The sequence below is a fragment of the Girardinichthys multiradiatus genome, chromosome 14 (genome assembly GCF_021462225.1).
Source record: "Girardinichthys multiradiatus isolate DD_20200921_A chromosome 14, DD_fGirMul_XY1, whole genome shotgun sequence".
NCBI classification, from domain to species: Eukaryota; Metazoa; Chordata; class Actinopteri; order Cyprinodontiformes; family Goodeidae; genus Girardinichthys; species Girardinichthys multiradiatus.
This window is the reverse complement of record NC_061807.1, coordinates 36172727-36189538: the sequence shown is the minus strand read 5'-3', so window position 1 is coordinate 36189538 and position 16812 is coordinate 36172727. Positions and strand designations below refer to the sequence as shown.

General features: G+C 40.9%; 1 protein-coding gene across 7 annotated transcripts in view; it reads left to right on the top strand.

Moving 5' to 3' along the window:
- Positions 1-16592, top strand: part of arhgef11 (Rho guanine nucleotide exchange factor (GEF) 11) — a 30657-nt gene extending 14065 nt beyond the window's left edge. For 3 of the 7 annotated variants that reach the window (XM_047385557.1, XM_047385560.1, XM_047385556.1), the window contains 25 exons: positions 1232-1354; positions 1804-1827; positions 1953-2079; positions 3391-3484; positions 4051-4080; positions 4220-4352; positions 4428-4631; positions 4791-4838; positions 5166-5314; positions 5416-5556; positions 6401-6477; positions 6755-6880; positions 8065-8182; positions 8268-8416; positions 8511-8586; positions 8671-8853; positions 8953-9034; positions 9121-9192; positions 9357-9397; positions 10383-10520; positions 10631-10855; positions 11130-11240; positions 11371-11693; positions 13184-13316; positions 13414-16592. In XM_047385557.1, coding sequence (XP_047241513.1) covers positions 1232-1354; positions 1804-1827; positions 1953-2079; positions 3391-3484; positions 4051-4080; positions 4220-4352; positions 4428-4631; positions 4791-4838; positions 5166-5314; positions 5416-5556; positions 6401-6477; positions 6755-6880; positions 8065-8182; positions 8268-8416; positions 8511-8586; positions 8671-8853; positions 8953-9034; positions 9121-9192; positions 9357-9397; positions 10383-10520; positions 10631-10855; positions 11130-11240; positions 11371-11693; positions 13184-13316; positions 13414-13463 — 2977 coding nt within the window. In that variant the 3' untranslated portion in view covers positions 13464-16592. The remainder of the gene's footprint in view (positions 1-1231; positions 1355-1803; positions 1828-1952; positions 2080-3390; positions 3485-4050; positions 4081-4219; positions 4353-4427; positions 4632-4790; positions 4839-5165; positions 5315-5415; positions 5557-6400; positions 6478-6754; positions 6881-8064; positions 8183-8267; positions 8417-8510; positions 8587-8670; positions 8854-8952; positions 9035-9120; positions 9193-9356; positions 9398-10382; positions 10521-10630; positions 10856-11129; positions 11241-11370; positions 11694-13183; positions 13317-13413) is intronic. The other 4 variants (XM_047385558.1, XM_047385563.1, XM_047385559.1 and 1 more) reach the window with 3 other exon arrangements.
- Positions 16593-16812: the final 220 nt, after the last annotated feature.

Genomic DNA, 16812 nt, shown 5'->3' with positions numbered 1-16812 from the left:
ATTTTCCATCCAAAACGTCTGCTCTAACAGAGTTTGAACTTTACTAAATGTTTGTCTTGACCCTTCATAGAAGCTTTCATCTCTCACACAGTCAATCCAAAAACCACTGAAAGCTCTTTAGCTAATCTGACTACATTTGTTTAAAGCCTGCAGGCAGGTATGTGCAAATGTGCTTTGGATCTCCATCTAGTCTTTCTAAAGATTTTGTTACATTCAAACACAGAGAAAACTTGTCTTAAAATATGAAACTCTCTGTAGTTTCCTTATTTAAAAAAAAAAAGGTTGATACAATTGTTCTAGAAAGGAAGATGCTTTAGGAGATTTTATAGCAAGTTTCTAATCAACTGAACATATTTTAGATGTATTTCAGGGTTTAGGAAAGTGCAGAACACATGAAAGCTGAAGGTATTGTGCAGTGCTCGATTGGATCTGTCCAACATTTAAGACGCTGTGCAGCATTCAGTGTCAAACCAACGACCACCAGGAGCAGAACGATTTAGACCTTAAAGTGTGTTAAGAAAAATGTCTCTTCCAGTTAGAAACGCACTGAGAAACCTGCTAAGGACTGGAATTGGCTGATTTTCAGCTCAGTCGGTTCTTGACCGGCTGGTTAGAAACTCAACTGTATCGCCCTTTTTTGATCAGTAAATGCTTCATACTTAGCACTGCCAGGTCACACTGATCTATCTGTCGCTGAGAGAAGTTAGCCTTCGTCGATATTTTTTTTTTTTTTCTTTTTTGAGCTTTTAACATCTGTCAAGTAAAAGTAACATGTTAAATTGTAACATAATATATGCTCCTCTCACACATGATGTGATGTGGCCCTCTGCTGCTGTAACATGTCATTTCAAAGCTGTTCATATATGTTGAGAGATATTATTTCCTGAATAATCTCGTAGGGCAGGTTGAGATTAAGAACTGGTGGAGATCATCTGGTGGTTCATCTCAACCATCTCGACGGTCTCTTCCAGAGGCTGTGGGGTAGGAGCTGTTCTTTGTGTGATTCTCAAAAATGGAGATACTCTGAAACTACGTAGCTCAGGGAGGAGAGCATGAAGTAACTACTCTGTAGATGATCCTGTTGTTTTTGTGATAGGGTCTCAAAGGTTGTATGTGATGTTCATTTCTTCTATGTTGTTAAACTTTTACATGGGTGCTGTTTTCTATTTCCTGATAATGAAACCCCTTGTTTAAAGTAGCCTGTTGAGTTTGGGTTCATGTTTCCTAACAGGATCAAGCAGATGATGGGTCTGGGCTCTCTGTTTGGGGAAGGAGACCTGCAGCAGCTGGACGGAGACCCCCTGAAGGAGAGGCAGGTGGTGGACAGACAGGTCACCGCTCTCTGGGAGATACTGTGAGTCACTTGGGAAAAAGCTGTTCTTGGTGTTTTTTCTACCTTTTATGAACTAAAATTCTAATCAATAGTTCCTTGTATTCCTTGTTTTGGGCTCACCTGGAAGTTAAAGAGGATAAATCAGGGAAGAATCTTTCCTTTAAGGAGAGACGGGTTTTTCTCTGAGAAACTGAAACTGATTTTCTGACTGCAGTATCCCCACCTGCTCTGGTCTTTAGAGTCCAATAAAAGAGTTAATTAGAAAGCAGCAGAAGGAGCTCACCAAAGCGATCATAACAAAGGTCGTTGCTCCAGATGTAAAGCCTGAAAACCATGTGACATTTACTCTTGGCTTTTTACACGCTATTCACATGACAGAGACAGCAGGGCTTCTTTCTTACACTTGTGGATGTAACTAAAACTGCTGCAGATAGTCAGCAAACTTCTCTGTGTTTCTTTCTCTGTTCCAGATCAAAGCACGAAGAGGACAGAAGGTAAAAGTACATTTGACTTTAACATCAGAAGTTGTCGGAGCTGTTTGCTGACTTTGTACTTCCTTACCTTGTTTGCCGTCTTGTCTCCTTACCGTTCTGCTTCTGTCTCCTCCTCTTCGCTGCAGTTCTCCTCTGGCCTCAGCTGTCGTCCTGTACCTGCGTCACTCCGGCATCAAGCTCAGAGACTCCAAGGTCTTCCCCGGTCTGAGCACAGAGAAGGAGAAGTGGCTCGCTTTTTTAAAATCTAAAAAGGTAAAGATGGCAACTTGTCTCTGTGCTCCTAAAAATCAAAGCAAACATGTGCTTGCAGAAAAGTAGTCACTGCTGCACATATTTGTTCATCTTTAACCGCAGAGCATGAGCGCTTTTCTTTTTTACCACATGTAATATCTGATAAACAAGATCCGCCCATAACCTAAGGAGATGTTTTAATTTGAAACCTTCTCAATCAACTTGTGCTGTTCAACTCCAAGCTGTTTAGGCTTCAGTGAGAGTTGAACTCTGCCCTCAGTCAGCAGGCTGTTTTTAACGTCTGAAACGTGAAGCTGTCACAGCCCAGCTACAGATGGATACAATATAGTTAGCTACAAAGGTGAGTTATTCAGTAAGCACATAATGGAGGAGCATGTCTAAACACCAGAGAGTGGAACCAGAGATGCACCCATCAGAGTCTTGTGACTGATGTTCGATATCTGGGTTTGTGAGGCTCTGACCTTAGCTTTTGATTTCTGTTTAAAAAATAAAATAAAGAGCTGCCAGAAAATAGTTTCCTCCTGCCGTGAGCGGAGATTATTTGATTGAAGAGAAGAGATGACATCACACTGTGTGTAAGAAAGGGAGTCACTGTGAAGCAAGGTTTTACCATTTTATTAAAATAAAGACAAACTGTTTACTAAGTTGGTGTTTTAAATTCTCTCCAGCTTAATTTCTCTTTGGAATAAATAAAGTATTTTTGAATTGAATTCTTATATTAGTGATTAGCACAGATTAGCATTATTAACGATAAGCATCAATTCCTCAGACAGACACTGACTTTGATTCGGAGATTTTCAAAATCCAGCATGTTCCATAACACGGAGGTTAAAAGCTCAAGAAGATGCTTTTCTCCATGTTCGGTAGAATCCCATTGGAGGCGTGTTGTTTCTGCCAATTTTATGCTTATTAACAGCAATTAACTCTCATTCGAAGCATAATAAATGTGACTACTTTAAACTAAAGTGGTTGTCGTGCCAGTAAAAATGTTACCTGACAGAAATGTGAGTGACGTTGCAAGCAAAACCAACCATTCATTTCCTCATGTGTCCTTGAAAATTCACAGACACAGCTGGGAAGGGCTAGTCTGTGGGACGAAGGGTGAAATGGGATCTAGACTTGTAATGTTTTTCCAGTATTATAATGGTGTTTTGTTTTTTTTTGCTCAAGAAAGGGAAAAAACAAATCTAAAACCGGAGTTTCTGGAATTGAAAGACATGTTTAAAGGAGATGATCAAGGCTAACAAATTTAAAACCAAATTATATTTTACAGTCTAAAGAAAAGTTTATTTATGCTTTGTCGCTCCACAGCCAAGCAGTGTAAAGAAAGAGAAAGATGGAGAAGATAAAAGGAGAAACCCCATCCTGAAGTACATCGGCAAACCCCGGAGCACATCTCAGTCTAGTAAAGACACACACACACACACACACAGAGAATCAAACAGAAATGAACATCAGCAGTATACAGATACAAGCGAGATCCTGTCTGTGGCCTTTAGCTGCAGACAGACATGAGCTGGTATGAGATTCTCATGAGTAAAAAGTCCACAGTTTCACTGTATTTGCAACAAAACATTGGATAAAAATGTTTCACATAATCCTTTCTTGTGAGCGAGGACAAAGTGCAGTAGCCTTCTTTCAGCCAGCTCACCTGGCAGTGTGCAGTCACAGGTCTATACTGGGTAGCACTGAGTTGATCGGTGTTGCATTAAGTTGTGAGATTGTTTAAAATTGCAACTAAGTAAAAACTTGTTGTACCTTAATGCTGGTTAGCCTAACGGTCCAGTAGATACACCCTGAAACTCTCCCTGTCACTACGTGTCAATCATATTCATTTCATTTTGGATTTTGTTTGCCATTTTGTTGTTTTCTAGGTTTTATTAACAATTATTGATTTATTATTGATTTTTTTTTTTTCTTGTCTTGTCACTTATTTGTTTTGTTTTTTTTGGCTCGTTTTTGGTTTTATAGCATTCCACGTTGCGTTGTCACCCACAGAAGGTACATTATTATTTTCCTTCTATTTAAATTTTGCAGCAGTTAATTGTAGGTCGACACTTTCTAGTCCCGTCCTCCTTTCTATATTTAGTTTACCGTGTTATTGTTGTTGCTATCCTGCTGAACTAAGATGTGGTTGCAGTGCGTCCTGGCAACGTGCAGAACATCATTCAGCAGTTTGAGAATCACACAGAACTTCCAGGAGAGGAGGAGGGGGATGTTGCGGACCCCCAGACGCTCTCCTTGAGCAGCTTTGGAGAAGAAGGCATGGACAGGTGAATCCCGCACTGCAGTCATGCCCTTTCTATCCCTCAAGCAGAACATTAACGTTTCTTGCTTTTCTCTCACAGTCCGACGGTCTCGGTGGCTCTGGGACGCAGTGGGTCGTTGAAGGCTCAGGGGGAGGATCGCCGGCGGGGCACCATCCCCAGTGGGGACTCCGTGCCCCGCTCTCGAAGCGACGTGGACATGGAAGACTGCGACGAGAGGGAGCCACCAGGCCTCCGGCAGCTCCAGCACAGTGCCTCGTCATCCGCGTCCAGCAGCTCTGCTCGGTAAAAAGTTTCAGAGTCGGACTCCTAGGGTTTTATTTTCTGTGAACAGTTCAATTCTCGTCCCACATCAGTTAAAGCAGCTTTACAGCCGCTCACATTACTCTGATCAGGGTAGGTTCTCTCCTCACGCCATCTCTATTTGCACTCTCCCACACTCAGGTCTCTTGAGAACCCTACACCCCCATACACCCCCCGGTCCAGACGCAGGTGAGTCGCCCTCTCGTCCCAACACAGGAAAAATGAAAGATCACTAGGAATGAAGGAAGAGGCTGAAGGGAATAGGAGCCAAGAGGCTGAAATGGAGAATTTATTTAAATGTTTTATATTTGAGCAGCTTCAAATGTTAAAGCTCCCCAGAACATTTGTTTTGTTTATGTCAAATCGGTTTAAACTGGATCTGAAAATATGAATAATTTGTTGTTTTTTTTCCTGTTCTTCTTTTCATCCCTGCTTCTTTTCTTGTTTTTCCACCACTGTCTTGTTTACGTCTCCCCCTTCTTGGGTTCCACCTCCGTCTTCTTCATTATCATACAGGAGTGTGGACTCACAGCTAGCCCTGCTGCCAGACGCTGCGGTGCTGGAGGACGAGGTGTGTGACAGTCAGAACTGGCGGGACACGGTTTCTCCTGAGCTCCTGGCCACTCTCAGCTCTAAGGAGGTGGAGCGTCAAGCTGTCATATACGGTATATGGTTCGCCTTTACTGAGATTTAAGACCAAAGATATACCATGAGGCATTTCTTTTGTCTTGCACTGTCATTGATGACCTCCCTCTGTTTCATTCAGAGCTCTTCACCACCGAGGTTTCCCACCTGCGGACCTTACGGGTCCTGGACAAGGTTTTTTACCGGAAGATGAGATCTGTGCTGAACTCCGAGGAGCTGGCCTGCATCTTCCCAAACCTGCCGCAGGTCTACGAACTCCACGGTCAGTCTGGCTGTTAGCGTGTTGTTATGTCACTCAGGGTCAAACTGAAAGGTTAGAGTTTGGTAGATGCCTTTCATAGAGGGGTTTACTGTACGTTAGTTGAGAACTATCACTGAGGCTCTCATACTGTCACAGTTTTATAACTGCATGATTTTGCAAAGTAAATCTCGTCTTAAATGCTGTGGAAAAAGTGGCAGCTGCAGCTGGTTAAGGGATAAAACGAGGGATGTCCGCGGTACCGATCAAAGCCGTGTAAGAATTTACCAACACAGAGTTTCAGACTAGATTAAAGTTTACAAATCAATGCCAAGTACATGTTTGAAAATTAGACCGCTAGGAAGTGAAGTTAAAAAGCACATTATGTTTCATCAGCGATACACCTATTGTTTTGTCCAGGATGTCCAGGTGCTGCAGTATTAAGCGTTTTTCCAGACCGTTTCTGCAGGGCTATAATCAGCTGCTCCAACACGGGGTTAAATAATGAAAGTTACACATATACAGCAACAGTCTGCAGTTAACTCACATTTTGCTTCTTCTGACAGAGTTTTCAGTGCTAGGCTAACATCAGCATGTCTACTTTCTGTTTTAATATGACTCATTGATAATTATTCCGTTTCCAGTGAACGTCGTGTAAGATTTAATTACTAGTGTTTCATCTGCTCTTCACTACACCTAGAGATGTCTGTGGAGATCTGAGCACATCACACAGAGGAGGTCACATTGCACCGACTGACAGGGAACTGCAACAGCCATTCGTTTGTCTTTCACTGTGAACGTTTCTATGCTGTTCATTCGTCCGAATTCATTGTATTTCCGCCCTGATGTTATTTCTTCTTCTTTGTAGCAAGTCTTTGTGAGGAGATGAAGAAGCAAAGAGAAAGTCCCATCGTTCAAAACATCGGAGACGTCATGCTGGCCAAGGTGAGCCACTCTTGTTGTGTTTACTAAACAGGACTAAGATTGAACGCTCCAGGTAGGTTTAGCGTGCAACAAAGGATGATTATGTGGAAAAGCACCTCATGCTTACTGTTAGGTACAGTGGGTGATAAATGATTCATTGGGCCTTTTTCTCTTTTTTAGGCTTTCAGCCATCATGAACTCTTTAATATGCGAGGAAATAATAAACAAAACTTTTACCCCTCTTTACTAAAAGTGACAACAGATGTTGACGGGACTGTGTGGTGTGTTTTGTTTTCAGTTTGAAGGTGCAGCTGGAAACGAGTTTCAGGAGCAGGCGTCGCAGCTGTGCTGTCAGCAGACTCAGGCCCTGGAGCTCATCAAGAACAAAAAACGGAAAGATCCCCGCTTCGCCCAGATTATCCAGGTCAGCACACTCACAAAGTCAGTGCCGACAGAACACAACTAGAGTCATGGGAAAAAATAATACTTTATGACGGTCTTTATGACATATTTGAACATATTGATGTTTAATGAACAGATTTAAGTCATGTAACTAATATATTAAAACTGAAAAAATAACCTTTCTATAAATTGCAGTTTAAAATATTATTCCTGTTGAGAAATACATTTAGACACCCCTTTTATTCATACTTAAAAAATGGCTGACGTCACACAGGTGCACATGATTAGAACATCCTTACTCAGCATGTTAGAAGGACCTACAGGAGGCTCTGGTCTGTACATTTAGAAAGAGACTGCACAAGTCTAACCTTCATGGCCGGTGTGCAAGTAGGAAACCCTTCCTCTCGAAGAAAGAACATGGTTGAAGACCAGGATTCAATCCATGTTCTGGATTCTAAAATGTAATTATTTGGGCTCCAGAACAGAGGGACATGTTCACTGTAAGCAGTGAATCCACGAATCACTTTACAGTGTATCAGGGGATGTTTGAGTAAAATCTGTCAAACTGTTAAAGCAGAAGCAGAGCTGGACCAACATGACAATGATCCAATGTGTAACTGCATTAAGAACTGGATGAAAAACGTAAAATGGAATATCCCGGACCAAAGCCCTGATGGGTGCTGTCGGGTGACTCAAAACAGGCTGAACAAGCCAGAAACCCCTCAAACATCTCAGAGCTGAAAGTGAGAAGTTGGGCCAACTTTTGTTAAATCAATCTCAGGTAGATGGCTGTTAGAACTGTCTTACTGACGACTTTTTTAACTGAAGGGGGAAACAATACGGGGGTAGGGTGTCCAAATCCTTTAGCAGCTAGAAAGCCCGTTTCTGCTGATGTCTTTGTGGTTTAACTGGATTTAAATCCTTTCTTTTCCAGAGATGAATAAGACCAGGGTTAGACGTCTTTACGAGAACGTTTCTTAATAAAAAACTGAATAATTAACTCAGTATCTTTATATTTTTTATTTCACTGTACGTGTTGCTGCAGTTCTTTATGTTTTACACATATTCTTTTATTAAACCTGTCTTCAATCAAAAATGAACAAATTACTATTACTACCTGAACATCTTATGAGTTGATATTAAAAACATGGAAAATACAAAGCTTCGGGTTTGTTGACCCACTGACCCTGCCTGTCTCTGCCTCAGGAGTGTGAGGCGAGTCCTCAGTGTCGGAGGCTGCAGCTCAAGGATCTGCTGGTGTCTGAGATGCAGAGACTCACCAAGTACCCTCTGCTACTCGACAAGATCATCAAATACACAGAGGGTGAGGAAGCAGGAGTCTAAACAATACAGTTTAAATGAAAACGATCTGTGACATTAAAAAGAAACCTGTCGCTGTTTTTCTATAGACGGGTCATCGGACCTCCCGTCGCTTCATTGCGCCCAAGCTTGTTGCCGAGGGATCCTCAAGGCGGTCAACGAGGATGTGAGGGAAACAGAACACCGGCAACGCCTCAGTCAGTACCAGCGCAGGCTGGATGCTGCACCTCAGTTCAAGGTGGGACGGAACGGTTAAATTTACCAGTCTGGTAACATCTTGTTTTTTTTCATCAAATATTTTAAAAAGTCCTTTTTTCTCCTCTGCCTCACAGAGTCTGGACCTCACCACAAAGAGAATGATTCACGAAGGTCCTCTCATCTGGAAGGTTAACAAAGACAAGCAGATAGGTCGGTTTTCCTGACGGTGGTCAACACAGCTTCCCATGTTTGGTCTCATACCCGTTTCATGTTGTGTCTGTGCTCCTCCTTCAGAAATCCAAGCGCTGCTGCTGTCAGACTGCCTGGTCCTTCTGCAGAAAGGCCCCGACGATCGGCTGCAGCTGCGTTATCCATCCCGCTGGTTGGGAGGAGGAGGAGGGGTCAGCGTAGACAACAAGACCACCTTCAGCCCTCTGGTGAAGCTGGACTCCTTGCTTGTCCGCTCCGTAGCTACAGGTGCACATAAGTCATTCAGGAAGTGCTAACTACCGTTTGAATGTGTGTGTGTGTTTTTCAGTTTTGAATTAAATGCCACCTTTTTTGTTTTTTTTCCAGACAAGAAAGCGCTGTACATCATCAGCACCACGGAGACACAGATTTATGAGCTGGTGGCGGGCTCGCCATCTGAGAAAGACACGTAAGCCTATTTAAGACACCATAAACAGGCTTTAGAAATGTATTTTGTCTGGAAGGTTAGTTGACTGTTTGATATTTGCTTCACAGCTGGATAGATTTACTTGAAAAGAACACCGCAGCTTCATCTCCAATGCGCAATCACAGATCACTTCCTGTGTCGTGAGTATATATCATGTGTAGAATAAGAAACAAAAGTTTGCATTCATTGAAAACAACAGCCTTAAATACCTGCATGTACCTGGTATGCACTTATTTTTGTGATAGTAGCATAGTTAAAGCACATATGTATGTATTCATTCATTGTGTTGCTTGGATTTTTCCAGTTCTCCCAGTCGACGCAGCACTTCGCCAGTCTTAACTGAAGGTAAAAACCCTGTTCTGTCTTGGTCGAGAAAAAAGAAACTATAAAAATAGAGTTTCTTACGATCTATAAAAGCCCAGATAAACTACAGCACATAAAATACTGCAGTGTCACTGTTGATTTATTAAAAACTAAGCTGCAACAGGAGGACGGTCTGACCTATTTTCTGGGGTCACTGAGATCCAAGATGGGCAGTTGATCATTAAGTATGAAGGGGTTAAATAAATGGTGACACCACAGCAAATGTTACCAAGACCTGACCTTGGAGGACTATGTACATTTTATAACCTTTATCTCAATGCTCAGACTCTACAGAAAACGAGGGACATGTCATAAGTAACATACAACCACTAAGTGATTCTTGTACAGTCTCAAGTAGCCTTTTTTCTGACCCATTTCCCATTGAATGGCTGCTGGATCAAGGTCTTTGCATCTCTTTCCCTGTTAGCTTCGTGTTAACGCCCACATGTTTGCTCCAGATCAGATTACGGCTTTAACCCATGATTTTGTAGAGGTGTTCACATTTGCTGATTATTTCTTTTGTTTTTAATCAGCAGCATCTGGCTGCTCCTGGGCTTCTTATTTAACCCTTAACAGGTCTTTTAAAATCCGATCATTTTCTCTGTAATAACCAAAAACGTTTGAAAAGTATATATTCACGTTTTTTTTTTTTTTTTTTCACTTTACACATCTCAGATTTGTAAAACTATTTGAGTCTTAAATATTCTGATCAAATAGAAATTACATTTTGGGGGTGTTTAAAAAAGAAGCACTAAATGCACACCTCGTTTTTGTTTTACACGCTGATTCTGCATTTTGCTTTACTTCATTTTTCAGTTCTTATAATGTGCTGTTAATGTAAGGATTGTTTTCCCACCATTGAGAACTTTATTATGGCTTGATGAATAAAACCTTTGATTTCTTACATCTGAAACACAGCAGCAGTCGGCAAATGTTAGAATGTTTTTATTTATTTTAAATCCACCAGTCAACCCTGCGGAGGAACATGCAGATGTCATGGAGAGCCATCCCTCCAACGTTGACCACCTTCCCACCGACCGACCTGAAACTGATAGCTGTGATGAGGACCAGGCGGTCTGTGTGGCCGAAGCCGCTCTACACGACGGTGAGAAGAAATCAGAACCTACCGCAGAACCACTCAAAAGCAAAGTTTTGGATGATTGCACATGTTCGAGTTTTAAAAACCTTGTTTTCTTCTGCTTTGTTCCTCCTCAGTCGAAACACTACGGAACCTCTTATTACCAGATGTGGAGGAGGACAGGTGGAGCCACGATACAGACGATACACCCACCAACACCATGAGCAACAGAAACACTAAGAGACAACAACAGAAGTCCTCGGAGACCGTTCTCCACCTCTGCATTAATGAACTGGAGCCCGAGCAGCTGGAGGCTCCGCCCCCAGAGGGCAGACTGCCCAGCGTTAAGGTTGTGAGGAAAGGTAACGGATTGCAGGGAAGATGAACTTTAGTCTCCTCAGTTCTTAGTGTTATTCTATTAATCCTCACTTGTTTGATGACTGAATTAAAGGTGACATCTTGCTATGATTTGTCTTTGAATTCTGGGTGTCGTTGCATGTTTCTTTTCAACCTGTGATTATATTTTTCTCTTTTTATTTAATTTGCCTGCACAAAAACACAAAACATGCTTTGTTCTTCGCCCCTCCACCTTCGTTCACCTACTTTTCTTCACACACACCTATCCTCTATGCGTAGCTGTGGTTGCGGGTGCTCCTCCTTCTTCTTCTGCCCCTGATGGCATCACTGATGATGTTAGCCTCCCCTCCGATCTGTCGTCCCAGTCTAGAGGCGAGGCCAACATGCAGGGTAATGGAGACTAAATAAGTTGCCTGCTTCAGTTTTAGAAGACAAACACAAACTGAATTACTCAGGTAAACAAATATAACCTACAATTTGGACGATCATGTTAAACTAAAGTCATAATTGTGGTCTCTAGGGAACATGTTCTACCTGGTGTTGCCCTCAGAGCAGGGAGAGAGCGCCACTGATGACCTCCGTGACCCTCCTACACCCACCGCCAGCCACTTCCCTCAGCCTCTAGAGGAAGTGGCGTCAGCACAGACTCAGCCAGAGGAGGAGGCAGCAGACTGCTGCCCAGAGTTCAGCCAATCAGAGACAGAAACTATGCAAATGGAAGTAGATGTAGAAGAAGAAGAAATGGGCCCAGCACAAGCTGCACAACAAAGTCACATGATCAAAAACGTGGATGAGATATTTCTCACCATCGAGGGTTTGATAAGCAAGTTGCACAAGTTGAAGGTGAGTTTTTTTTGTTTTATTTTTTTTTTTACAAGCGTGTCCCTTGAGGAGCAGTGCCCTGCAAAAACATTCATACCTGTTTACATTTTTCACTTCTTGTCAGTTTACAACCAAAACATTAAGAATTCAGTTGTTGGAGTGGATTTTATTTCCCCAGTAAAAGGGTTGAATGCATTTATACTTTTATTTGTGAAACAAGCGTTTTTCTGCCTCTACCGCATCAGCCTTTCAAAAAACCCTATAAAATTATTTGACGTTTATGGTTGGAACTTGCAAAAAAATGTAGAAAAGTTAGAGGGCTATGAAGTATGATGTCCAGGATTTCAGGACACTCTGTAATCCCAGAAACAATATATAATGTTTTTAGTACAGTAGTACTACAGTATCTAGAAAAATAACTGAACTTTTCTCACATTTAGTTTGTGTTAAATGTTGTTGCAGACAATATGAACCTGACATATTTCATGTTTTGTCTCATCTTTGTCATTCATGAATTCTTTTACATCCTAAATTTTAGGTTGACATGAAATGTTTAAGAAGATGTGGGTGGGACCAGATAGATGGAAATGATGATGGAAATAAAAATAAGTAAATGACAAGCAAGTAACCAGGTTCCTATGCTGGATTAATGCAGGAGCAAAAGAAACTTGAGGCAAACATTTTTGAGTTTCCAGACTTGAAAGATAAAAATGAGCTTTTCTGCTTTTTTGTTCATTTCTGTTCAGATTAAATACTTTACTTGTGTTTTGTCACATAACTTGAGTTTTTTTGTCCACTTGTTGATAATTCATGCTCATTCAGAAATCAAAAATGAACATTTTCCTGCTTTATGCTTCTAAAACCTCTTAGATCAGAGTTTTAAACTGGACCTGTGCTTTTAAAGGACGTACAGTCATAATCTTTTACCACCTTTCCTCTTCGGTTGTGATCAGGCTCAAAGTAATGGCCTCAGTGAAACGCTAACGACCCCGGGAGGATTTTAGTCGGCAAAATAATAGATGGAAAACCTTGGGCTCATAATGTCAACAGTTAAATAAATCTCCACGTAAATTCAGTTGTTGTTTATAATAAAAGTATTTGCCCAAACTATTGACCCAGATCTCAGCAATAAAATAATTTATTTCTAATAAATACCAGTAACACATAACAGTTAAGTTCAAAATTTACTTGAAATATTTTTTAAATGTTGCTTTATTACACGTACATTACTTGTCATGCAATCTAAAAGCTGTGGGTTGAATTCCAGCTTCCTCCTGCCACATGTCAATGTGCCCCTGGGCAAGGCAGTTAACTTCAAGTTGCCTACTGCTCTGTGTATCGGTGTGTGAATGTGAGTGTGTCTGGGTGAATGTGGCTCCAGTGGAAAGCTCTTTGAGTGATCAATATGACTGAAAAAGCGCTTTTTAAATCCACTTCAGGTTTTGGATTCATTGTCAGAGGGACATTTAGAACAGTTCTACGTTGAGTGTTGACGTTTGATGCCTTTGCAGGAAATTGAGAAGGCCCATCACAAGCTGCTAGAATCTCTCAGAGATCCCTCCTTCAGTCAGGAATCAGAGGACCAACCGTGTTGCTCCGCGGCCGTCTCCAGGACGCCCTCTATGGATCGCAGCTCAGGAGATGGTTTGTAAACACTGTATTTGGAATATTGACCCCTGTAAAGTTTCAGTTTTTGGATGTTAAACATACAATTTTCTGGTTATTTTTGAACTCCCAACAGGAAAAGTGGGAAACACAGCAGAGCCCAAAATCCTGTCAACTGGATTCTGAGTTGATTTGTCATTTTGTGATTTTGTCAGCTAATCTCCACATGCATATAAGTTGAACACTAATACGTCTGGGGGATCTAAAAATGCACATCCATGTGCCCCTAGTCCAGAATTCATGGGAGATAGCATGATGGTGATTGATTTTTGTTTTTAAGGAGAAGGAATGGAAGTTTGGAGAGAGCTAGGAAAAACAAGGAAGAAATGAAGAGACGTTTGCTGGTAAAGAGAAGGAAGGGGGTTTGAAGAACTGAAGTTGGGGAACAAAATGACCAAGTTGGATTCTTGTGAAGGAAAAAAAAAAAAAGACAAATGAACTTGTTTGTTTGGTTCTGTAGAGCTTTTTGAAGGAACGGAGCAGAGAAGTGTTGAAATGTTAAGGAAAATTTCCTAGGGACCCGCCGCCCCAGCACTTTACCCACAATGCATCTCTCTCACGTCGTGTTCGGACCGACCAGGGAGAAAAGGACACGACGTTTAACTTCCACCTCGGCCGAAGGACTGTGTCTGATTATTTCAGGTCATTTGCACTGCGTAAGGAAACCATCATCACACGAACACAAGCACCACTAAACTCACTAAATCACTGTGGAAAACTCTCTTTCATTGAAGCTACAGGAAGGCTGTTCATCAACATTACCAAGGCTATGCTTTATGAAACACTACTGCTCTGTTTACTACTGAAAAAGCAGGTAGGTTTTATTTTCTGCTTCCGTGGTGTGGAGGGATCTGTGCAGATCTACACAGCTGCTCAGATCATGTGAGGTTTGGTCACATGGGAGGTTTAGATTCACAAGTCACAACCAAACGTTGGCACCAACAGATCCTACAACCCTCAGCCCTCATCCAGTGTTTGGTATAAATGTGTAGAGAACTAGAAGATGAATACTGTGAGCTGTTCATTTTGTGCCGACAGAGTCAAGCTTAAAGTTTCAGGAAGAAGTTCAGAAAAGATTTGGGAGAAAAATTATATTTGGATAAAGTTCTTTTTATCTTTGGTAAATACAAATACAAGCATGTTAGCCTGTTAGCTTAGCATAAAACTGGAACAAGTCACATGTAAAAAATAATGAAATCACCCACAAGCTCCTCATCAAACTCACCTATTTATACAGATCACAACCCAGAAAGTCAAAATTCTGCAGAACCCGTTCCATTCTTTTTTATTAAAGCTTGATTATTTGTAGTAATGTTTCTCTGGAGTTGTCAGTAACACATGGTTAAAACAGAAACGCTTCGGATGGAACATCATTGTTAGCGGACCAACTCCTCTGCGTCATCGACGTATGCAGTCATAAATGTCAAAAGCAGTGAAGATCCCCAGCTATCCTTTTTATTTTTTGTTTGCGGCTGTGTAACCAACGTTTGATCAAGGTTTGGCATTATGCCAATAAACTTTGTAAAAGTCATGTCTCGTTAGCATTTCCAAATATCGGCTCCAAGTCAGTTTGCGCCTTCGCCAATTCATAACCCCATTTTGTACTCATTCAAATCTCTCCTACTTCCATTTCACGCCTCTAAAGAAACCATTTTATATGCATACAATTAAAATTATTAGTTTATTTATAAATAATAAGATGCTCAAATCTAATATATTTTCAAGTAAAAGTATATTATTTCCACCCTATTTCCATTAACTTTGGTTCTGATGTCTATTTGGACCAGTTGACTCCCTGATCGAACCAAAACACCTGAGGGACCTCCTGCCAGGCCTGGAGTCATATAACCCAATTTTCTTACAGTAGATTATGAGTGGATTGCAGAAAATAGCTGTAAAGAATCGGTTCTTGAAGAAGGTACCAATTGATACAGTCTGTACAAAATGGTTCCAAAACAGTAGAGCGCAAAAGAACGAAGTGGCGAAGAGGCAAAATGATGAGCCAAAATGTATGTATCGGTTACTGCAGTGACCTCTGGGCTTCTTTTGAGTCACCAAAGGTCAAGTAATCCAGGTCCCATGTTAGCATAGGATGTAGAGTCAAGTTAATGGTTTTTTGTCGTGAGCTAGCTTAAATTTGACCTTGATCTTTGTAGTTCTGGCATAAAATGAAAAATGTGTGTTCCATCAATCTGAACTCAGCAAATAGGGTTTTTTGTACTAATCTATATTTCTTTTTAAGTTACTTCATTTCTCACAGAATCTTATCCGAAACACACAGGAGGGATTTATTCTGGGCTATTTTTTTTTTTTTCATTGGAAGTGATTTACATCTGTCTCTCCCTGTGCTGTTAGAAAACTGTTTCCTGTCTGGGTTAAAAAACAAAAATACTAAAGCGTTGTTTACACTCTCTGAAGGAGGAACAGGAAGACAGTAGCATATGTACAAATTTATGAAATACAGCTAAAAAAAGACTGACTTTTACTGCAGCTGATCCTGAATAAACTTGCAAAAGGAATCGTAAAGTTGGAAAGTGATCTACTAAAGTGAGGCGTTGAAGGGAACACTTTTTTTTGTTTTATTTACCATGTTGGCTGCTGATTTTTCCAGCACCACAGACCAGCAGAGTGATGTCTTTAGTCATCCATTTGGAAAACTCAGCACAAAAAACATGATCCTCACTGGTCTGAATCAGCAGAACAAGGATCTGTTTCTATATAAATCTCTCTCCTTCTATCTCTTCTCTAATCCTCTCCTTCTCTTCCACTTCACTACAGTGGTTGTATTTCCTGTTTCTACCTCTGCACTTTGTTGTATCTTTCTTTTCTTGCATTAACTTGTACATTGACATCAATGTTTTGACCCTAACTGGCTGAATTAAAAACAGCTCAAACTGATAACATTAAAAAATAAATGTATGTTGCACAAATACATTTCCCTGCACAGTGCAAGCTACTGTATGCATAAATACATATTTGATTTTCATCTCATTGTCTTTTTATTTGGTCTCAGTCATGTGTAATATAGAGAAATCCAACCCACTTGTTTTATGTTTTTTTTTCTGTAAAGCCTTAGTCCTTGTATTTGATTTTATTTTTGTAGACATGATTTTAATAAAAGGATGAATAAATTATTTTCTGTTTTGTTTTAAAATGGGTGCGTGTGTTAGCCGCACAGAGGGCAAACACATTTTGTTTCTGCTTTTGTGCGATTAAAAAAAGAAGAAACTGGACAAATAAAATGCCCCAAGTGGACTTCTCTTTGCAATGTTTTGTTTTTATCACCTATTTCTCATGCATTAGTCTGAGCTGGATAACCAGTGTCCTCTGTAGTTTGCAAATTAAGGAGAAAACCGGGGATGAGCAGCTCAGCAAAGCGGAAAATGTCAATTCAAAACTAACAGCCGCGACAGAATCGGATATGGACCTTTTCAATAAAAGCAAAACATTCATAAAGGACATAAGCAAATGATTT